Source organism: Euprymna scolopes, chromosome 1 (assembly GCF_053919585.1).
Source record: "Euprymna scolopes isolate OS-2025 chromosome 1, ASM5391958v1, whole genome shotgun sequence".
Classification (NCBI taxonomy): domain Eukaryota; kingdom Metazoa; phylum Mollusca; class Cephalopoda; order Sepiida; family Sepiolidae; genus Euprymna; species Euprymna scolopes.
In genome coordinates, this window is record NC_136482.1 from 102,329,629 (window position 1) to 102,354,464 (window position 24,836).

At 30.1% G+C, this 24,836-nt stretch overlaps 2 protein-coding genes across 9 annotated transcripts in view; both read right to left on the reverse strand.

The window, feature by feature from the left end:
* Window positions 1-24,836, reverse strand: part of LOC145260741 (protein spinster homolog 1-like) — a 147,780-nt gene that overhangs the window by 26,630 nt on the left and 96,314 nt on the right. For 3 of the 8 annotated variants that reach the window (XM_080119105.1, XM_080119432.1, XM_080119502.1), the window contains exons 8-11: window positions 24,301-24,366; window positions 23,788-23,886; window positions 23,159-23,342; window positions 20,020-20,136 (exon numbers count right to left, since the gene is read on the reverse strand). In XM_080119105.1, the coding sequence (XP_079975231.1) occupies window positions 20,020-20,136; window positions 23,159-23,342; window positions 23,788-23,886; window positions 24,301-24,366 (466 nt within the window). Of the gene's footprint in view, window positions 1-10,174; window positions 10,631-20,019; window positions 20,137-23,158; window positions 23,343-23,787; window positions 23,887-24,300; window positions 24,367-24,836 lie in introns of those variants that run through there. The other 5 variants (XM_080119182.1, XM_080119121.1, XM_080119341.1 and 2 more) reach the window with 5 other exon arrangements.
* LOC145279824 (uncharacterized) lies at window positions 8,222-9,276 on the reverse strand (the record flags this gene model as incomplete). Its single annotated transcript, XM_080131228.1, has 1 exon — window positions 8,222-9,276. A coding segment is annotated over one exon (909 nt), but the record flags the coding sequence as incomplete, so codon positions are not given.

Below are 24,836 nucleotides of genomic sequence, written 5' to 3' on the forward strand. Positions count from 1 at the left end.
CCCAATGTTAAAAGTAAATACCAAAATCCTCAACTCTTTTTCATCATTTAGAAGCATGAAAGTACAATTTTATTTTACTCCTCTGCATTTATGTTATGCTTTGCCCTTATTCTGAATAATTTTATAGATAGCTACATGCAAATATGTCAATATATTTTTTACCACCTGAGTGACAAGAAAAGGTTCAGAAATACCATTTCAATTTAGTTCAGTTTAGGCTTTATATATCAATTCAATCTATATGAACCATCTAATTATGTAACTTCGATTCAGATACATGCAAAACGTTAAAACATAGCAGCTGCTTCTATAATTAAAATAAATAAAATGTATATGCATCCTGTTTATCTGATGAAGTGTGATGCTTAAACTAAGCACTGAGCAACATTGAAAAGTTGCTTTCAGAAAAAAATTTTTTTCAATACAAAATGGACAAAAATATTGACATGCATTTTTAACAGAAATACAATTCTATACAAACATGTACAATTAGATGTAAAATATATTCGGAGGAAAAAAGTTTCAATTCTTAAAAAAAATTAATTAATTTATTTAAAAACGTTTCTGATTTTTATGAAATATACTAAAAAATATGTAAAAAAAAAAAAAAAATTATTACTATTTATATTTAAATTAAGCTTCCATCCCTTTGTATAATTTGTACAAAAAGCAGTGACTATGAAACCAAGAAAATAATGAAACGTAGATTATACAACTATAAAAATGTTTGGTGCTTCTTTGTTATTAGAGTGAAATTCAAAAATCGAAATATTGAATTTCAAGTGAAACCAATGGTATCTACTTGATCGTCATGTTGCAGTAATTAAAATATCCAAAAGTGACAAAAAATGATAAGGTAGAAAATTAATTATCATTAAACAGTTTTTGAACACATTGAATTTTGCTAAAAAAAATAAATAAATAAATAAATAAATAAAATAAAATAAAATTGGAGAGGTTGACTAGTAACAAGGGAGGTAATAATTTTCTGAAATCTTGAACCGATTTAAGAAAATTCAATGTTCGCTAATTGTTTTCAAAAACCGTTTTCATTAATAATTATTTTTCTACTTTATCGTTTTTTGTATTTTTAGATATGTTCATTACTGTGACATGTCAATTCAGTAGATACTATTGGTTTTTACTTAAAATTCAATATTTAAATTTTTGCTTTATTAACAAAGCACCAAAAATATTTTTAGATATTGTGGAAATATCAAATCATAAAAATGAGTTGATTTGTTTTACCAGAAATCATTGTGAAAATATTTTGATACTTATTTACCATCATAAACCCATGAAAAAAGGTGCCTTACTTTTTAAATAGTCTAATTTGGTACATGTGTGATTCGATTTTGATAAGCTTAAAAAATATTGGTACATTTCAATGCATAATTTTTTTTGAAATCCTAGTTTACTATTTTTACTGAACATTTACATCCTATTACAACTCGTCTATAATAGAAATCTCACCTGTCTGTTTAAATATATGTATGTATGCATGTATTTCTGCCTAAAACTTGACAGAGGCAACGGATTTTCACGAGATCGGTATCATTTTGAAGCTCGACCCTTTGAACGATAAATATAGAAAAATTGGCCTAAAACATTAATTCGTTCAACCTCAACTGTGCACTTGTCTACAGAGAGGGGGGGATCACTTTTTTCGCCAATATTTTCAAAAGTCATCCCCTCTTTTTGATTCTCTTTAAACCTATCACTTCAAGTTTGGCGATAGGCGCAACAGTAAAAATATCGGGGTTTTTTTCACGTTCTTTAACTCCTGCGCGGTACGGGTTCGAGCCTGACTGCTTACTACCACTTTTTTTTTTTTTTTTTGCTCAACACACACCTCCAAACACCCAGGCTAGTCATATTCAAATTAACATTTTACATGCTAGCATTGGGTGGCTTTTAGAAATCAACTTTAAAACTAATTAATTTCTGATCTTTCTTTAAAGTCTATCCTTATCACTTCCATCTTTTCTTTGGCCTTTCTGTTCCAACTGACACTATTACTTTAACTGTTCTCCATCTACTAACTTAAAAACTCTCATTCATTCTAGCTACGTAACCATACCAACAAAGTCTCCTGCACATGTCATTATAATGTCCAGATTTAACATTCCTTGGAGATCATAGATCTACGCTCATCTTTAAGAATCATGACACGTGCATTGTATCGTTCTCATAGTTCTCTTCATGCAATGCCTGTTCTCAAACCTCACAGGCCAAGCTTCATTTCTATATGTATATGTCTGATAAACTCTTTCTTAGGTAACACTCTGCTAATAATTAATGGCAGAAGTTACAGAAATCAGCAAAAAGAAAAAAAAATATGTTTTGTTTTTTTTTCTTTTTCCATGATTTGTAATTTTTTGGGGTTATTTCTGATAAATTATCCATAATAAAATGAGAAAATTAAAAACTATTTTTAAATTCATAATTAAAAAATACAAACAAAAAAAAAAACAGGTTATCTGAAATTTGTATTTAAATAAATTACAAAATAACTGAACTTAAAAACTACATTGTTGTTGAAATGTATTGTAAGCTTAGAATATTCCATTGTTATCCCTTGAATCATATTGAAGTGATCTCCATTGAATTATACTGAGCAAAAAGAGTTACATTTTCTATCAAGAAGTAAAAAAAAAAAACTGACTCAACACATATGCAAGATTCAAAATAAGGCTCTTCCCTTCTTTCTGGGCTTGAAGCTAGACAGATGTGTCTAGTCTAATAAGCAATCTTAGCATGATTTTCAAGACTGCAGTGTTTTTCTCACCAAACATTCTGTTTACAGACTGCAGCTAATGTTCTCAAATATCAGAATAAGTTGTATTTACTTAATATTGCTCAATATCTCTATAAATTGTTTACCCTGACAATACATGCTTGTTTGTGTTTGAATAATTATCAGACTCAATAATTACAACACCTTTTATGTATCATATTCTATTATGTCCCTCTCAAGTTTGTTTTTGACAAGATTTATGTAAATTAGACAGTTCCTTTACTATAAACATTTCTTTATTATTGTCCCTTTCACCTTATTTCCATCTTGTGTGTAGTTGAGCAAACACATATTCGATATGGCAGCCGCATGTCAGAAAAGACTACAGCATATGCGTCGCTATAAAACTTAAAATATAAAATTTCCTTATTTTGTAGTACCAAATTTCTCAGAGTTTATGACTATTGAAATAGCTATGCTAAAATTTGAATTATGTAACTACACCAAACAAAAGCAGTTGGGTCTCTTTCATTTAGTCATGTCTGATACAACCAATTTTTATACAATTGCATTATTTTCTTGGAAAGGTACAGTGTGAGGTGCCCAACACTCTTCTGTTGTCAGTCCACAATCTGTTTTGACATTAAATTTTGCATTCTACGAACACTTAGTATTCCCAATTTATTTATCTTCTATGGATATCACTCCAGAAGTCAATTTAATGTAAGGAGCTTAAAAAGAAAAAAAAATATATCACTTCACAGTCAATAACTAGCCAACAATAAGTATCAGATGGATAGATTCCGATCCAGAAAATGATAATTCTTCTCTCTTTGTAAGAAACATTGTTCATGGAATGTGAGAAATAAATGACAAAATATAGGGAAGCGAGAGTCATGAGGCTGCCAAAGTAAACCCAAGGTTAATTTTCTACAAATCATGCATCTGGCTCAACGTTGCTTAACTTTGGTGATCTAATGAAAACTGGTGTGTCAATTTGATTATGCCATATTTCTCGGCTCTCAGTAATTAAATGAAAGTCTAATTTAAAATTCACAGAGTATGGAGTACAACAGATATTTGAAGTAGACGAGAGGATACAATGCCGTCAAAATGTAGCAATGGCAACAAAGCTGGAGACTTATGTCTTGTAGATAATTTAATAAACAAATGTCTTCATCTCGTCTTTAAATGCAGGCATGCTCAAGTAAAATTGTCTCCTTGGAAAATGATCATTCAAGTTGGCGAGGAGAAAAGTGTAGTATCTGTTCTAGTACTCAGTGAAAGAGAAATCCTAGATTGAAATATTTTTTTTATTTTATTTTCAATTCAGAGTATCCCCACCTTTTTTTGAAAGAAGGGGTTGGGGGTACTCTGGAAAAAAAAAAAAAAAAATCAACCTTGTTTCTAACTATCCTTGTAGGAAGGCAAGTAAGTAGGGACATTTATCAAAAGACCGAGTTGAAAGATTTTTTTTTCTTAGGAGACAGTTTTAATGAAGATGTACCTGCATTTACAGCCTTCACACTTTTATAAATTCTGCACCCATCAGCATTTATTCAAATATGATTTTATGAATATTTTGTTTTCATTTAATTTATTCAGATCGGCACCGTTTCATAAATAAAATAAATTTTAAAAATTTACATGGGGGGGAGGGAGGGTAAAATATTGATTGCTTAAAAGTAAGTTTTCCAAATTTAATTACATATTTTACACTTCAAGATCGTCAGTTGGACAGAGTCATTTTTCTTTTTAATTTGAACAAAAGTTATGAAGATAGATTATGTACACAAAAAATCAAATTTAAAAATGGTAACATAAAAAAAGAAAAGAAAAAAAAAAAAAGAAGGGAGCTACTTTTTTGAGCCACACCTGAATTACAAATTATGCATAAAAGATGTGACTAACTGAAACAGAGTATTTTTTCAAATTTAGATACATATGTACAGGAGAAGGATTTTGGCAGGAAGAACTACTCAAATGTGCACATCCCAGATAAAACTTAACGGCCATCAGCAGGACCTGCAAAAAACACCTCCAAAATCTTTGCACAAAGTCAAGCCATAAACACAAACGCCAGATTTAAATTTCTGCAAATGTTCACAGACCATAAAAGAAAACAGAATTTCAAACATCAGTTTTTAATGGAGAAAATACAAATTAGCAATCTTATGCCATTATGAACGAAAAAAAGCTAGAAGTGTCTATACTATTTTCTTATTGTATCAGTAAATATCCAAAAAGGATTTATATCATTTTGGATTGTGGATTCTAGTCTAAAACTATGTTGATCTTCGAGAAAGTTCACTAAAATCAAGATAGGCATTTGGTTTGTATCAAACCAACTTTTAAAGAGAAGTAATTCTTTGAATAAATATTAACGTGCGAAAACAATATTTCAGCAGTGATTTATTTTGAAATCCAGCATCAAACCACTAGTCTTAATTGGTTTCAAATACAAGTACCATTCATATTTGAAACCAGTCGAGACTAGTGGCTTGATGATGCTGGATTTCCAAAAATCACAGCTGGAACCTCTCTCTCTCTCACACATATATATATATATATATATATATATATAGTGGGACAAAATGAACAGACACATTTGTAGGACTAATTAAAAGTAAATGAAATAATGAAAAAAGTACTTTTATTTTCCAATTCCATTTTTGTTTTATTTTATTTCAGGTTACCCATATAACAAACAATCATTGTGCTTTCATTGTGGAAACGTTTACCAAGAACAAGTTGGAAAAAAAAAAAGCATTCCATGTGCACGTTGAGTTTGGTAAGCAAAATCTTGTACCATTAAAAGATGCTATTTGTCAAGAAACTGTTGCCATTCCACATGAAATGATCTGGTAAGTCATGAACAACTTTTGCAAATGTCTTCAACAGTGTGCTTGGACAAAAATTGCAAATATTTGATTGATGTAATTTTTACAACAAAAGCAAAAAAAAACAAAACAAAAAAAAGCATGTACATTTTTTAAAAATAAAATACTTTGTTGTTTATTTTAATTTAATCCCTACAAACGTGTCAGATTATTTTGTCGGATTTTATATATATATATATATATATATATATATATACACACACACACACTTGTATGAAAATATATATTTGTGTATGTATTTTTTTACAAGGTATTCAAAACCATAGACACATGTGCATGTGTATTTAGGCAGCATTCTTTCATTCAAGCAAACATTGTTAAACATTCCGAAGTCTTCTGCTTGATTATATCTTTTTGCATTTAAATAAACGTTTTCTACTAATCTTTGTGTCAAAATCCAAAAATCACTTTTTTGTTAATGAATATCATAAATATCACAAACGTTTTCAATTCATCGTTGAATCATCTTCAGATGACAAAAACAAATGAACAAAAAAGCTGGAGAAAAGAGAATTTCAAAAAACAGAGAAGGGTTTATAATGTCAGATGCCAAAAGAACCAACCAGTGCAATTCCAGAAGAAACTACACTAATTTAAATTCTGCAACATCAGGATTAGAATCACAGGAAAAAATTATATTATATCGAGTATTTTAAAATATTACTGATTTTATAGGTAATGTTATTTATTGTAGGTTGCTGACTTAATAAAGATAGCTTTGAGTATTTTTAATTTTTTAAATTTAGTTTCAGAATGAATTATTTCAGTGCTAATTAAAATTTGTCTTAAATCAAAGGAAGCAGAAGGCTGTTATATTTTTTAAATGATGGTAATTTGAGTTAGAGTTTACCAGGTGCATGGTGAGTCTGCAGTAAATGGTAATAGTAGCAAAACCAATGTAGCTATTAGCTCTATTGTTATGATTATTATAAAATTTATATTCTTCCAAAGAGCGTTTGAACTTAGTAATAATATAGACTCTTTCTAATGTTTAATGGCATCTTGAAATTTAAATTGTAAACATTTCTTCTGGAACCAATTTGTACTTTTGATGTCTAACATCGCATGTACAGTCTTGAATGTTTTTTGAAATTTTCTTTTCTAGTTTTTGGTTCATTTATTTTTTTTGTACCCTGATTCAATGAAGAATTGAAAGTGCTACCGATACATATGAAACATTAGTTCCTTTTAACTTTGTCACACAAAATATTAGGAAAATTGAAAATTATATATAATTATAAAATTATGGACCTTGCTTGTTTTCTTGCATCTTCGACGAAGGGATATATTTCCTTTATTAAAGATATCTTTTTCAAGTTCATTTACAAACACAGAGTTGTAAAATAAGCTCAACGTTTTAGATTTTCACTTATATACAGTGCTGATTGACTTTTCAGATAGAGCTTTATAGTATTTGAATAAGTTGTGTTTTTTTTTAATAGGTTACTACCAAAAGTTTAACGTTTTTAGTGATCATTAGTCAGCCACAAACACGGTTAACCACATGAAACTTTTGGCAATAACCTATTACACCCATTTAATAGATATACAATCTGTGAGCTAAACTTTTTCTCAAACTCTAATTTGATTTTGGACCAAATTCTAAATTACCATTTTTTTTACTTTTTATAATTTTAAAGAAAATATAGTAAAAACATTGTCTTCGCTGTTTATGAAGGCCACAAATGCAGACTCCATATTATTGTACACCCTCCTAATACAACACCACAATTGGATTCCTTATATAATTTTAATCAAGAAATATTGCTTGATCTTCGTATAGGGCTTTGTTTTCAATTGCATCTCTGGACAGACAGACTACATTTATAGTAGAAGATATACACTGACTCAAATTTATTTCCAAAAGTGAAATTATGTCAGTCAGCTGAGGTAAATTAAATGGTAATAAAGAAATATGCTGAACCTGTATTCAACTGTTGAAGCCACTTGAATTCAAACGCTGTTCTATTGAATGAGCTAATCTGACTGATTAGATCAAAAATCTAAATCACCATCAGAAATCAAATCTCCATTTACTGCTCAAATTTCTTTCACCTAATTTTTTTTTTAAATTAGTATTTTAAATCAAATCTGACAATTTACAAATTGCTTTTTTTTTTTTTTAAGGATTCATTTATTTAAAAAAGTTAAATATATCTACATTAAGGAGAAAAATAACATGAGCAGATACGAGCAAAGGACGGTCGTGAGAATTTGGCATGGAGAGCTTCATCTTTCAAAATGGTTACAGAGTTCAATCAGTAGAGAAACTGCAGAGTAGAGTACAGGTTCATTTCCTGCAGCAGCAGCAGTTCATTCCTTTCATGTTATTTAACCTGCCAACGTCAATCAATAAATTTTCACCATTTCAATAAACTGAGTATTGATTAAAAAAAACATTAATAAAAATAACTTTTTCCATGATTGTTTATCAGATTAAAATTTTAACAATTTAAAAATTTATGAATAAATAATATTGGATAATGGAAAAAAAACTTATAATAAAGGAACAGTATATTTTTTTTTTGTAAATATAAACATTTGTATGGAGATTTATTTTGATATTTTGTGAGTACAACTAAAAAAAATTTTTTTTTAAAAAACAAAAATTTTTTTTAGAGGTGTTAGCATTATCTACCTTTGTCTTCACCAACACAGATATTGCCTATGAACAATTTACATAAGGTGAGCTTTTTTTCTGTAGTTAAATGATGTATATCAATGTTTTGTTTACATATGTTGAACAGATTGCTTTGAAATTAACAAGAACAAATGCATAGCAAAATGTGAGAGAGGAGAGGATAAGAGAGGAGAAGATAAGAGAGGAGAAGATAAGAGAGGAGAAGATAAGAGAGGAGAAGATAAGAGAGGAGAAGATAAGAGAGGAGAAGATAAGAGAGGAGAAGATAAGAGAGGAGAAGATAAGAGAGGAGAAGATAAGAGAGGAGAAGATAAGAGAGGAGAAGATAAGAGAGGAGAAGATAAGAGAGGAGAAGATAAGAGAGGAGAAGATAAGAGAGGAGAAGATAAGAGAGGAGAAGATAAGAGAGGAGAAGATAAGAGAGGAGAAGATAAGAGAGGAGAAGATAAGAGAGGAGAAGATAAGAGAGGAGAAGATAAGAGAGGAGAAGATAAGAGAGGAGAAGATAAGAGAGGAGAAGATAAGAGAGGAGAAGATAAGAGAGGAGAAGATAAGAGAAGAGAAGATAAGAGAAGAGAAGATAAGAGAAGAGAAGATAAGAGAAGAGAAGATAAGAGAAGAGAAGATAAGAGAAGAGAAGATAAGAGAAGAGAAGATAAGAGAAGAGAAGATAAGAGAGGAGAAGATAAGAGAGGAGAGGAGAAAGGAGAGGAGAAGATAAGAGAGGAGAAGATAAGAGAGGAGAAGATAAGAGAGGAGAAGATAAGAGAGGAGAAGATAAGAGAAGAGAAGATAAGAGAGGAGAGGAGAAAGGAGAGGAGAAAAGAGAGGAGAAGATAAGAGAGGAGAGGAGAAAAGAGAGGAGAAGATAAGAGAGGAGAGGAGAAAAGAGAGGAGAGGAGAAGATAAGAGAGGAGAGGAGAAAAGAAAAGAGAAGATGAGGAGAATAGAGAGGAGTAAGAGAGAGAGAGAATTAACGTTCTATAAAATTGTTGGCATTATCTTTTTTTTAATTAGTCCCTATATTAAATTTATATCAATGTTTGATCTACTGATCATGTTGCATTCCAACCTAAATTGTGGGCAAACCCTTTCAAACATTTTATCAGCCAGAAAGAGAAAAATTACTGCTGAAATAATCAACATCATATTTAAATATGATGACAAATATCACAGTATATAAATAAAAGTGTACATCAGTCAAAACAAAATTCTTGAAATATTAATATTGATGATAAGAGTAGGAAATGAAAAAAAAAAAAAATTTGTTACGCTAGTCACATCTATGCATCATGTGCGTCTTCATTGACTATTGACACTTTCAGGTTTACCTTCATGCAAATGAAATCTGTTAAAAAATAGATAAAAATGCACACAGATAAAAATGGTACAATTTTTGGTGATTACTCATTTTTGGTCGTTAATTATTTAGCATGAAATGGGTTTCGGCAACTTAAATTCAGGTTTTAATACAATAAAAAAAGAAAATATTAGATAAGTTGATTATAACAAGTTCACGGCCATTAATCAAAAACCCAATATGAATTTCTGAATTCAAAGGAGATATATGTGAAATCATAATATACAACCAAGGAAGATTACTCATTCTATCCATATTAAAAAGGGATTATCTTTCTTGATTTCATATTTGTCTTTCTTGTCACCTTTTAAAAAATCTGTTGCATATGTACCAAAAAATTTGTTATAATTTTATATTTTGAAACATGATTTTAAATAAAAAAATGTTGTTTCGAAATAATGACGAAATGTATTTCACTGTAATTGATTAAAATTAGTAAATTATATATTTTTTATATTCTAAAATTTGATGACTTTTTCTTTCTTCTAAAATCTGTATTCTTCATGCTGTCCCATACGAAGGATTTTTTTCTTTAAAAATTTTTTTTTTTTTTTTACATTTTTCATATTAACAAAATAATTTCACGACTTCCAGTGTTCTGATGAGAAATCATTTTTTTACACATATAAAATACTGATTTTTGAGCGTTTTGTTTTCCTTTGTGTTCCATTTTTTGTGACCCTACTTCTTTGTACAAGAAGTTAAAAACAATAAAAAAAAATAATAAAAAAAATAAAAAAAAACACCAAAACAAAACAAAAAAAAAAAAAAAAAAAAAAAAAAAAAAAACGAATTTATATGGTCTTGATTATTGAATGACATCAGTTTGTCGAGAAGCAAAAGGTCAGAGGTTGGACAAATAGGAACCAAAGCAGAGATGGTGGTAAGGGAGTAGGTGGAAAGAAGAAGGTGGTTAGTCGGCGTAGCAGATGGTTCATACCATCAAAGCACATCAGGGGGGGAAGGTTCCTCATCACTTTCGTCTTCAATACCTGCAGTTAAGAAACAGATATTTTTGATCATCAGAAATGTTGTGGACACAAAACATTTAATTAAGAATTATAAATTATTAACCAGATAAAAATTAAATCATTTCAAACAAAATGTAAGAAGAAAAAAAAAGTTGAGATTATTTTTCACATTGAATTATAGAATCTGGGGGGGGGGGGAAGAAAAAGTTCATAAACAAAATATAACTGTGCTATCAAAAGCACAACACATCAAAAAATAGCATGTTAAGAGTTTCAATAAAAATCTAAACATTAAAAAAACATTAAAACAAAGAAAAATAAACACCAACTGTTAGATATCAAAGGTATAAAAGAAGCTAAGAAATCATATAAATTCCACCAGAGCGGTTTCGTCTCTTCTTCAACCTGCTAACACCGACCTGAATGGACAAAGAAATATTGCTGTCCTGGCTTTCTCTGGTGGTGCAGAAAGACTGTCTTAATGGTATTTCTCCCTGAAATTCATTCTTTCTCTCCCATATACACATATTTCAGGTCTTTGTTCAGTTTTAAATAAAACATTTTAAAACCAAACCAGTATATTCATGATTCTCAACCAACAGTTGCAGAATACGAGTTTGATAACACAGGCACAACCAAAACTTGGGTCACCAGAGATATTGCATTGCCATGGGAAGAAAAATTTTTGGCACATAAACAAAAAAAAAGGGAATGAAAACATGAAACTGCGGTTCAGTCAATCAGCGACAATTGATCTTCAATCTTGTTGGTCGTGAAGAGATGCTAATAGATACCAGCTGAACAATATGGCAAAGAAAAACACAGAACGGCCATTATGTAATCATGACGAGGTCGGCTCCCTAACTGGATGACACAAGCATATCAATTTCGGCTGTGAGCTGATGCTAACATGCACCAGTCGAATGGCATGACAAACAAACAGAACGGTCCTGTATGTAATCATCAAGAAGTCGGCTCCCTAACTGGATGACAAAAGGCCATTAGTTAGGAGTATTGAGACCATGAAAATAGGAGAGAGAGATGTGGAATAATACCTTCAATCCAAATAGAATTAATGCAATGGATTCGTTGTACCTTGAAGTGATGAACAACTACTTAGTGTGAGGGTCTCAAACATTTGTGAGCATCGGATTTTTATTGCTTTGCACAAAGAATCCTGTTGGACTGATTTTAGGTGGACCAGATTTACCCGGAAAGGCATAAGGACTCATGCCTCCTATGAAAAATATATAATAGATTAAAATCTTCTACGTGGATTTATCCACTGGAACAGATTAGTGCCTCATTACTAGTTATGCATCTCTCTTAAAAACATATAATATAGAATTTTCTTTTATTTGATACCGATGTAAATGACATTGAAATTAATATATTCATGCAATATGGTCAATCCACATGTTGTATCACTCTTTGCAACTATACTTGGTTCAACAAGAAATCCAACCGAGAAAGTCATTGATTGTCCATTTCCTCCTTGCGAAGTTAAGACCCAATGGGTGTTTCTACGAACTTTAGTTGCCTACGGATCTTCCTAATAGAGAGAATTTGAAAGACATTCTATCATATTCTTCTGTGTTTCTTTTGATATCATTTTTATTGCAGCATCGTCAAGTTATTGATTTTTCTAAAAATAAAAACCAGAACTAAAAAAAGATAAAACTCAATTCTGTAGATTTTGTGTCCTTCTCATTTTTGTTTTGTTGAATTTTTATGCTTTCTACCAACTTGTCAAACAACTGCCATTTTAACCGTATGCACGGAAGATCTAACGAGGATGCAAGTACTGTAGTTTATACCCTATTTGGTATCATATGAAGATACCTGCCTCCATGGGTCTGACATTTGATGGGATATAGTTCAGTGGTGCATTTCTGATTTGATCAAGCTGGAGCAAAGTGAAACTAACCCGAAGTCAGAGTGCTGGGACTGAAGTTAATCCAAACACTTGAAACCAGATCAGAGATGTAATAATCTGCAATGGTAAGCAGTACGCTATGCAACAACAAAACATACCTAAGATACATTGTTATTTAGACACACACACACACTGAACTGTTAGTTTTACCTTGAAACATAAGTATCATAAGTACAATAAAAATGAGGACAACAGTTGTAAATAATAAAAATAAAAAATGCAAACAAAAAAAGAAATGTTGATAAAAATATTATGTGGACATTATAAAAAAAATTTTTATAGAAAAACAAAAGGGGACAAAGATGCAGAATATTTCTCTAAGTTATGAAGAGGGAATATTTTTTTTTTTAGATGAAATAAAAATAAAATGAAAAAAGAAGGATGGAATACTGTTGCCATATCTGGGCAGGAGCTGCTAAAAACAGCCTATCCTGCCTTGACAGAGTACAAAATAGACTTCGTGGCTTAGTGGGGGATGCCCTTTTCTCTACCCTGCAACCTCTCTCCCACAGAAGAGACGTTGTGAGCCTATCCTTGTTTTATCGTTATTTCCATGGCAGGTGCTTGTCTGAACTCCAATCTCTGGTCCCCCCTCGCCAATCTTTCACGAAAAACACCCGTCAAGCTGAATCCACTGTGAAAAATTTCCCCCACTCTATATCTGTGCCTAAATCAAAACGCGGATTCCATAAACAAAGCTTCTTTCTTAGAACTGCATGCTTGTGGAACTCTGTTCCGTCTGCTTGCTTCCCTCTGGACTACAACTTGGATGTCTTCAAGTCCAATGTTAACAAATTCCTAATGAACCGCCCCCTTAATTAAACACTTCATCAAATCTCCACACTAACGTAATGCACTTGCAATAACCCTTATCCCTGAGTGGCTTCCGGGCCTTGATAAGTGGTGATCACTGTATAAAAAAAAAAAAAAAAAAACCCAAGGAAAACACTATTTTGAAGAGTTCACTTTGATTTCTGTAAAAGAAACACCTTTAAAATGTTTTTAAAGAGTTGAAATTGAAAAACAGAGGTATTTTTCAACAGAGACAATAAATATAAAAAAAAAATGACACCAAATCCAGTTTCCATTTTTCTGTTCACAAGATATGAAAGAACAAAACAAGAAAAACTGAAACTCTTTTATCCAATGAATAAAAACGCCATTAATAATGTTATGATTATCTAATTGACTTTGCAATGAAATTTGCAGAAACCAATTTTACTTCAAAAACGACATTGCCTTGGAAATATAGTGATAGTTAAAAAGGTGTCTGCCATTTTTTATGCAATTGGTTAAAAAAGCAGACACTAGTTTAATCGCTTTCAGATAATCATTATAAGAGTTTATTTTTAATGAAAATCGTTCCAGACAAGGCATGAAACCATTTGATGTAAGGAGCTAATAATAATAATAAAAAAAAAAAAAAAAAAAAAAAAAAACTACTTTAAGGTCAAAAACTAGACAGCAATAAATGTTAGATGAATAGATTCCGACCTAGAAAATAGCAATTCTTCCCTCTTTGTCAGAAACATTGCTCATGGAATATGGAATGTGAGGACTAAGGAATAAAATAAGGGAATCAACAAGGTTGTTGAAATGTAAATCCAAGATCCACTTTGCTTGTAGAATATATTTTGTAATTTTGGAATTTGTACTAATTTTGCTAAAACCTGTTAGTACATAATGTTTTCACCTGAGATGGAAAGCTCAGAACCAAAAAGTAAACCAAACCAAAAAGTAAATACAATAATATTTGGAAAATTTTCATTTTATTCATATGAAATGTGCCCAAAGGTAAGATTATCTAGACTATTATAAATTTATTTTTTATATTTTGTGTATTAATATTCATATTAAAAACCCTTTTTTCTATTTATTTAAAAAGAAAATACAACTTTGTTATATATGGGTCGTGAAATTGCATTCATCTGCAAAAAAAAAAAAAAAAAAAAAAAAAATCTAGCTAATTTGTATATTCTTTTGAACATTAATTTTAATTAATTCCCTATTAGTTGTTTTCAGTTTTCTTATGGGATGATGATCTTTAGTTAACTATTATGTGTAATTATATTTTTACAGATATTCCACATGATTTATACTTGCGTAATATTTGCATAAAAATCTTATAGTAAACACAAACCTCTTTCTATAAATATTTATGTATGCGTATATATATATATATATATATATATATATAAGTTTAAAAAGTTTTGCCTACCAAACTCCTGTTTTTGGTCTACAGACATGAAATTTAATATAAGAGGTATTCAAAACCATGCAAAACTATATTTGGGTTTTAGCCAGAGAAAATCTGTGTAAAAGTGTGAAAATTAAAAAAAAAAAAAAAAAAAAAAAAATTACCTGGTGAAGGTCGAACGACGGCATTACGAATATGCATGTGTAACGTAATAGCTATTGGTTCATGCTTTAATTTTTAGCCTTGCAGCAAACATATCTTTATAGCTCAGGTATTAATGTCAAAGGAAAAAGTCGTAAGCTACATATTTTAGTTTGGATTCTCAATGGTGGCACGCGAGTCATTTTTTTTTTTTTTTTTTTTAAACTTTTTAAATCATTACTATATATCGAGTCCAATATAATACGAAATCTCCATGAATAAAAATATATCAAGCATATTTTACGACCGAGCAATGCTGAGCAGCCTACTAGTTTTGAATAAAATATATAATACATTTCAATTTAAGTGTGATATTTGCTCTTGGTTGTTTGAAGTTAATTTGTAGATTATAGGCTATAATCATGTCACTGCAAGATTGAGAGTTGCAAAGTCTTGACAACATATACCATCCATAATCCTTTTGTTACTTGTGATTTTTTAAAACTTGATGTTTCATAAAAACTGAAATTTTTAACCGGATCATCAAAAATTTTGTACGACCTACCAGTTGTCGGTGAACCACTTATTTAGAGAAAGGAAGAGTTTCTACTGCTTATGCAGTTTACAGACCATGCAATTCTTTTAGCATAAGATTTTCGAGTTAAATTCAATTTTCACAGTATCGTTTGTTTATTAAATTGTTAGGTGAAAATAAAGAATAGTTGACCCCCTTCTCTTCCATATCAAGAATGGCTTTCTAAATATTATTTCAGCATGATCCATAAACTGCACAAGTACTTTATTTACTTGGCTGCATTTACCATAATAGAAGTAGCAATTATTTTATGTTAAAGAACTTTAGGAAGTGTATTGCACACACATAACCACCAGTTAGTCATCAGTTGTTGTGGTTTAAAGATAAGCTGATGAATGCCAAAGAATTTCATCATGTGACAAGCGAAGCATGCCTATGATACAGCAGTTAGAGAAAAGCGCCTGGGAGGAGCAGTGATAGCATGCATGGATATAATGTTATTATTTAATCATTAACAAGCTCAGCCTTGCACGTAATGGATTAAGTCCTGGGGGCATAAAATTTTTCTTTTTTTTTTTTTACTATTGAGTTGAAACTTTGTGTAATGACTAAAAATGTGTTAGAATGCACAAATTGAAAGTTATTTTATTTGGAAAGTGAAATATTGACTCATGAATAGCAAACACTGGATACATGCGGTATATTTTAGAAATCAAGAGGCTATACGTTCAAGATAAAATTTACACATCACGGTAAAGAGCAAAGCAGTTCACGTAAAGAATTATGTTGCATTTTTGGCAGTAAGACTCGTTTTGACATCACCTTTGCTTATTCCACAACAATTATGTGACCTTTCAAATCTGGCATCATTTAACAGCTTAGATGATACTGTTTCTGCTGTGGATTTTCTTTCCTCAATGAAATGCATATATATCTTTTGAAATCAAGCAAAATTTTTTATTTCATCATTTCCATTATGAATTAGCTTGCATATAGTTCACACATTTACTGCCGTCATGTCAAGATTTCATGTGAACAATGGCCGGTACCACTTGCCTCTAATAGAGGAGATATATTTTACCACAAACCAGTTGTGTTTGTCAATGCTTTCCATTAAACTATTTAGGTGTTCAGTGCATGAGATTAGGCGACAATCCCTTTGGCATTTACCAGTTTTTAAAAAAAACCTTTTCCAGTAAAGCATGTTGGTAATTGATTCAACTATCATATATAATCTTATACAGTTTAAAAAAATGATTTGGTGTCCTATTTATATGATAATGGGACCTAATGGATTAATGTGTTATTCAAAGTAAACATTTATAATTCATAACAATTCGTAAATTTCACTTTTCACATAAATTTGTTTTGTTCCTATTTCTAAAACTACCTATCCCAACCTGATTTGGTTTATGGCACATCAACCATCTACAGGTTATTTAATTCTAAATAAAATTGTCAGAATATAATTTTATAATCATTTATATTCCTAGAATAAATTGCTCTTAGAATACATTGCATTACTCTTAAAAAAAACATTTTTCCTAGAAGGAAATTTCAAAGAAAGTACCATCATTACTTCCAGATAACATTATTCCTTGGCATTGGTAATCTTTGTTCTGAACACTTGATTCTTATCCATTACCTTCTAGTATTTGAAGAAAATAAAAATAAAAATTTTGATTGTTAGAAGAATTAGATTGAATTATACATTTGAGGATGAACTTATAGGTACTAGAGCATGACGTAACCAGTCAACTGATCGGATCGGGCATCCCTGATCTTCTCATCTAGCTGAAGTAAGAGCAGAAGCAGAGTGTTGCAAGTTACTCGACCATGAAATACTCAGTTACCAGGATTTCACCCTAAGGCATTACGAGTTACCACCCAGGTAGCCCCATTTTTTTATCCCTCAGCATAGGACCACAGTTGGCTAATTCGTGGTTCTGCAGACAGGGCATTGTCCCTACCTGGTGTTGCCTGAGATTAAACAGTATATTAAGCAAGGATTAAAAAAAAAAATGTATGTGATAATGCTAAACCTTAATAAATGTAATTTGTTGCTGCAACTTCTATTGTTGTCTCATTATTGAAAAATGTCACCTTTTTAAAATAATTCTGAGTAGGATAGAATTTTATTTGCTAGAAATTGTATAGAAATGTTTACATTTGTTATGAAAAAACCCTCCAAAAACACATAAGCCAAGTTTCAACAAAGGAAACGAAGAATCAAAAAAGTATTAAGGTCATATGCATGTAAAATAGGCTTTTCTAGGTGAAAATATTGTAGCTCTGTATCAGATTGGCCTTATCTGGATTTGAACGCTTTAGAGGAAATCAAGTGTATATACCAATTTTAATCATTATATGTTATACCAACCTATTTGGCACAATAATTGGAAGGTTTGCTAATGGGTTGAGAGAAGGGAGTTCAATCCTTGGTAAAGTCATACCAAAGAGTAAAAAGGATTTGATACCTCATTATTGAACATTATAGGATCAAGGATAAGTGGAACAATTTAGTGAAAGGAGTACCATTCTCTTTTATATTTCAATAAAAAGGTTGCCATCGACTACAGTTGATCTATTTATTTCATTTTTTATTTGTTTGGAAGATTCTTATAATTCTCCTGGTTGAATTCAACCATTTGGATATATCAAAGATTAACATGTCTGAGATAATGAACGTTTACTTATGACTTTGATAAAATAGGTTCCTTTTTAATTTTTTTTTTTTTTTTTTAAGTTTTAAAACAAAAAAATGTTGGTGCTTGGGCAGATTAGTGATGCTTTAAACCAGCACATTTCAGGTGAAAACATTACGTGTCCTGTCAAAATTAGCATATATTCCAAAAATTACGAAAAAGGATCCAGTAGAAAAATAATGAAAAGTAAAAATAAACTTGTTGAGCTTATTGATTTATTTATAATGTTGAAGAATTATTAATGCTCTCACTCATAATTTAAGTTGGGGGGGGGGGGGTCATGAGGGAGGGAAATGGCATGCCCCCATCCCCCAACCAAATTAAATTATTAGGCATTCCTTTTTCCTTTCTGATTTTAATTTTCCAAAATTTTATATTTTATTTTTGTTGGTGGTGGTAGTGAATCGCCATTGGAGAGGGAGGGTCAAATCAGCCTTTTTTTGCTCTCAGATCTGACTAAAATTTGATTTTTCTCTATAAAAACTATTTGATCAAATTAAGTGGTTTATTTTTTTATGAGAACTTTATCCTATAACAGGCACGTACAAGGTTTTTCTTTATTTTTGTATTTTAATATTTTTGCTGAACTGCATAAGCACTGATTTTTTGTTAAATATAAATCTAGCACATCTACTGGTTCATTTTTCGTAATGTTTGTAATTAATACTAACTTCAACATGGCAGATAAATATGCGATAATGTTTTCACCTGAAATATGTTGGTTTAAAACATCACCAATCTGCACAAGCACCAATATGTCTAAACACAACACAAAATTTTATTGTCCGCTAGCTTGAATTAATATCTTTTTGAAAAATTAAGTTTTAACACCATGAAACTTGTTTGAAAATACAAAAACAATTTGCAAATATCCCTTGTTACATAAATTTGCTTTGTTCCTATTTCTAAACAAAAGTATTTAAACAAATTTTGCAGTATTCATCAACTGAGAATTTTTAAGTAATTAGAACTAAAAACAAACATGCAGCTCAAAATGGTCATACAATCCAAGATGCAATTCCATCAAATACAAAGGTTATAAGTCGACTTAGCAGGAGAAATTATGTTTGCGTTTTAACATATTACCATTCTAGAAAAATCTATTCAAATTATAGAGTAATGCATTTGACATTTAGTGGAAATATAAAAAGTAACTTTTAGTCATTTATAAACAAAGAAAAAAAAAATAGTTTAAATCTTGATATTAACTAAAACATATTGCTGACTTAAAACTTTTATCAGCTAACTTACCATTAGAAATTTCACAAATACAAAAGGGGACTCAACGATATCAGTAGTGAAACATATGCAGAGAAACTTATCTTAAATCGTTAAATAGAAAAGAGAGATCAACAGAGGTTTATGTATATGCCGTTATACAAGTTTTTAAACTTGCAAACTATTTAAGATGTTTAAAAAATATCTTGAGTCCTGAGCCCTTTATTATTCTCTAGTGTGAAAGGGTTAAAAAAAAAAAAGGTACCATGTACAACAAATACACAATATACTAAAAATAAAAAGGACAGGAAACAAAACATCTATACACATAGTGGTAATTGTTATATGTAATTATGTCAAATAATGTTCAAAATCTATAATTTTAAAAAAACATTGATTGTTCAAATATATTTAGAACAATCAAAATGCTTGAATAATTGTTATCCAATCAATTTTTATGCTTTTTTCCCCCTTTATTTATAAGAGACAGTATTCAATTTTTTATAGTTAGATTGACTGGTTTTTATTTTATATTATTTGGTTTCAGTTTGTCAATTTTCAAACTACTTTTGAAAGATAAACTTTTCAAGGGATCAAAATAATGTGCACAAACGTATTGTTATACATGCATTATTGTTAGTAACAATTGTGGTATAAACGGCAAGCCCCCTAACTCACCACAGTCTTGTGATGGATGTGGCCTTAGCTGATCACCACATGCTCCATAGGCATAGCCCTGGCTAACTCTAGAAGGGCTGCAGAAAACATCTATCTCATCATCGCCATCACCTTTTCCTGATTAACAAAGATATGACACCAACTTGTGTTAATAGACACCCTGCTAAAAGCAACACAGAATTTTATTGTCCACTGGTTTGAATTATTATCCTTTTGAGAAATTAAGTTTTAATACCATGAAACTGGTATGAAAATTATTTTCAGCAAAAAATAAACTAAAACAGATATAGGCTTCATAGTTCATATATTTTAAAAATCAATATAAATCCCTTTATTTAAATTAAGGTGTTCATATTGATTTCATATATATATATATATATATATATATATATGAAGGCATAGTTATAGAAGTTAAATTATGGTCATTGAATACTCACTGTTTGCTATGTATGCCCACTGCAGTTACAGGCATTTAATTTCCCTCAATTCTTGTATTAATTACCAGTGACTTTGAGGTAGAATGCTAGCCTAGGAAGTCAAGTTTTGAATCTCCTGACCAGCAGTAATAATCACTTCCTACACTGATGATTGTGCAAGCATCAAAACTAGTGTCTGTAGATATAAATTGTTAATATTATATATATATAAATCAGCTGTAACCTGTTCGGTATTTGTTATGTTATTAAATGTTTAGAAATTCAAAATGTTTTTATAAAAATGTTTGAAAATTCCAAGCTTTAGCTTTCAAGCAAACATACAGTCACAGACTTAGTATTACACAAATCAGTAGCAACCAGCCTTTACATCTACTCCTGCTGCTTTCAAACAAACAATGTTTAATGTTTGAATAAAATAAAAATGGAGATAGAATTTTCATCTATGATTTATCCCAACTTTATGAGCTATTTATTCCTAACACAGAAAATTTTTCAAAAAATTCACCAGAACCAAACTTGGCAACAAGAGAAGCACTGTTGATCAGTGAACTAATATAATATTTTGAACATAAGAATAAGCAGTTCCATTGTCTAATATAAATTCTTATGGATTTCTGGTTCTTATTAAGAATTTGAGTAAAAAACAAGCAAAAATAAAGAAAATACAAATAAATCTTTATGATGTACATACTTATCACAGAACAAAGATGTCATTCTAAAAATCATGTAAACTGATCAAGTAGTTTTATTTTAAACTAAGAAAATAAAATTTTATCACATAGTGAGGCGCTAATTTTTGATTCAGCATTTTTATAAATAAAATGGAGACATCTCAATTCGACCTATTGAGATCAAAACCAGCTTTGTAATGAATACAATTTACTCTTGAAATCAGTAAAATCTATAAGAAAATGATTTTCTATACAAAAAAAAAAAAAAACTACCTGATTAATTTACATTATTTTTTGAATATGACATCTTTGTTCCATGACGAGTATGTACATAAAAGATTTTCCTATATATATTTTTTTAAAGTCGAATTCTAGAGAACCGGATTTCTTTCTGAAGAGTTATTTCCCTTGAATTTCAACACGTACTTTGTTCAAAGCATTTTCTCATGAGAACTCTAGCTAGGACTAGAGTAGACCAATCAAAGGTGACGAGGATAACCATAAACCCTGCCCCACCAACTTTTTGAATGGCCTTGTGTCTAATTTTGTTTTGTTAAACTTCTTTGGCGAAATAAAATATATAATTCAAAACTAACAATAGTGAGATTAAAGTAAAAAGGCATTAGCACTTGTCCAGAATTCCTTCCACTGGCTATAAAAAGCAAAAAATAAGAATCTGTATGTGCCCCTGAAAATATGGTATAAAAAAAAAATTTTTTAATTAAAAAAACAAAAAAAAAAAAAAAGTGTGAATCGTAGTTTTATTTTTATAAAGAAAATGATTTGAATACCCATCTCCTATGGTAAGAATGACTTTAAAATATTGCAAGTTTAAATTTGGAATTATCTTTCCAAAAATGGTGTCACAAAGTTGTCGCTTGTATAATTTAGCCATAAAATTTGTTCTTATTTAAAAATAAAATGACTTGATTAATTTACATGATATTTTCTTTCCACTACTGGTACATACAGATTTTTTATTTTAATATAAAAGGGAATTCTGGACAAGCACCAGATTGCTTAATCAAAAATGCCCCATTTAATTAAGAAAATTTTTTTTTTTTTTTTTTTTTTAAATTTTGTAAATCTGAACATTTTTATGCTACATACGTGAAAAAAAAGCAAGAAAACTATTTTTATAGTAAATATCTATTTTATTCATAAGAATAAAATGACTATTCTATAAACTTTTAATGTGTTAAGCATGCACTAAAACTATGATATTTGGAATATTAAGGTTATTCGTGGATGCTGGGCCAATTGTTATTAGAATCTACAAGTAACCTTCATAACATTAATAATAAAACGTTTATTAAAAAAATATTCTAAATATACAGTAAAAGAAAAATCGTAAACAAAAGCCTCACTAAGTAAATCAACAAAATTTAATTACAAAATAATTTTAAAGAATTTAAAATATTCAGAAAAAGAAAATTCAAACTTTCACAGTAGCCTCTCGCATCTCAGCGACAAGATATCTATATTTATTGTTTATAACTCTTCATCCCCAGAAAAAATATTGTGTTGCAATATTTGAATTATTGTAACCATGGTAGGAGAGCATAGTGGGACAAAATAACTATTTTAAAAAATAAAGAAAACGATGAATGTACTTGTGACAGAAAATATCGTATACCAAAAATCACATAAACTGATCAAGTAGTTTTATTTCTATAAAGAACACTAAAGTAAATTTGTTTTTCTAATGATTGCCGTTCCCCCCCTGTAAGAATAGTTTTCTAAAATCTTGCAAAAGTTTGAATTACTTAGAATTATCCCTCTTGTCCTGGAAAAATGATGTTGAGAAATCTTCATTAGCCATAAAATTTGATTTTCTATTTTTAAAAATGAAACTATTTGATCAATTTATGTAATTTTCTTTTGTATACAATATTTTCTTTCCGTCATCATAACGATTTTCCTTTATTTTTAGTATTTTCGGTTTTTTTTTCATGGAAGAAGTTGTGAACATTCATCAAATGTTCAAAATGTTATGAAAAGATACAAGGAAAACAAAATAGATTCACTTACCTCTGATTAGATTATCAACTCTTGCTTTATCTTTCTCTACGAAGATGGCAGTAGCAAGAAAAGCCGCCGCTCCAAGGACAGACACAAAACTAGTCATGTAAAGTGCATTACGCAGCGTGACGAATTGGACAAAGTAACTGTTTTGTATATGCTCTGGATACTTTTTAGCCAAATTGTCAGATATCTGAAATTGGAAGGGACATTTAACATAAGATTTATTTCGAGCTATCCAGCATTGCATGCAGAGGATATGTTAAGTATTTATTTCCAGAACTAGATTTGAATATTTTGAATTGTATCCTATTAATATCAAAACTAATTGATATACTCTTAACTATTAAGCTTATGGGTACTGAAACATTCTATGGCATTTTTTTTTTTTCAAAAAGTATATTTAGATAAAAATTCAAGAATTAGTTTACCAACTGAAATTTTTCTTAAAATATATCATTATTTATATAAAGTTAGGTCTTATGCTTCTAAATTTTGAGATGAGGATTGGTTAGTCATACTATTTAGATTCTTCAAACTACTGTTCGATATATTTTTGCAACAAATTGACATTCATATTAACATAGCATGGGCCCATCCAGGTTTGTCTTCTAGGTTAAAAAAAGAAAAGTACTTACCAAGCCAACAATGTATGGACTACCAGCATCACCAAACAGATGAGATACAACAATCTGGAAAGACTCTGCAAGTGAACGCCGTGTAGGAATGACAGTATACTATAAAAAGAAAAAGAAAACAAAGCAACTAAACAAAAGTACATAATATTAATACAAATATGCTCTCCTCTAAGAAACGAAAAAACATTAAAATAAAAAGGCGCTTGTCCAGAATCTGATGAAAAAACAAAAATAAAGAAAAATATGTATGATGTAAAGTGATGAAAAACACCAAAAATCACGTAAACTGATCAAGTAGTTCTATTTTTAAATAAATCAAATTTTATGTCTATATATATATATATATATATAAAAATGCAAGGATGGATTGGTTTATAGATTTTTAGTTTGAGTTAATCCGGTACAAACAACGATATGTGCATGCAGCGTGCGAGTGTATGTATATATATATATATTTATACACACACATATTGTACAGGATAATTATGAATTTCAGATAAAAATGAAACTTACCAATAAAATATCAGCAACAATTGCCCAGTTAAGGCACAGCAATGTTTCACCAAGAAATATAAGAACCTGCAAAAATATAAACACATTAATTATCATATCAATCAAAATTAATATGATTTTTTTAACTTAATGAGATTAAAACAGGCCCATTAAAAAAAGGGGCAGGATTCAAACGGAGCCATTAAAAAAAAGGGGCAGGATTCAAACGGAGCCATTAAAAAAAAGGGGCAGGATTCAAACGGAGCCATTAAAAAAAAGGGGCAGGATTCAAACGGAGCCATTAAAAAAAAGGGGCAGGATTCAAACGGAGCCATTAAAAAAAAGGGGCAGGATTCAAACGGAGCCATTAAAAAAAAGGGGCAGGATTCAAACGGAGCCATTAAAAAAAAGGGGCAGGATTCAAACGGAGCCATTAAAAAAAAGGGGCAGGATTCAAACGGAGCCATTAAAAAAAAGGGGCAGGATTCAAACGGAGCCATTAAAAAAAAGGGGCAGGATTCAAACGGAGCCATTAAAAAAAAGGGGCAGGATTCAAA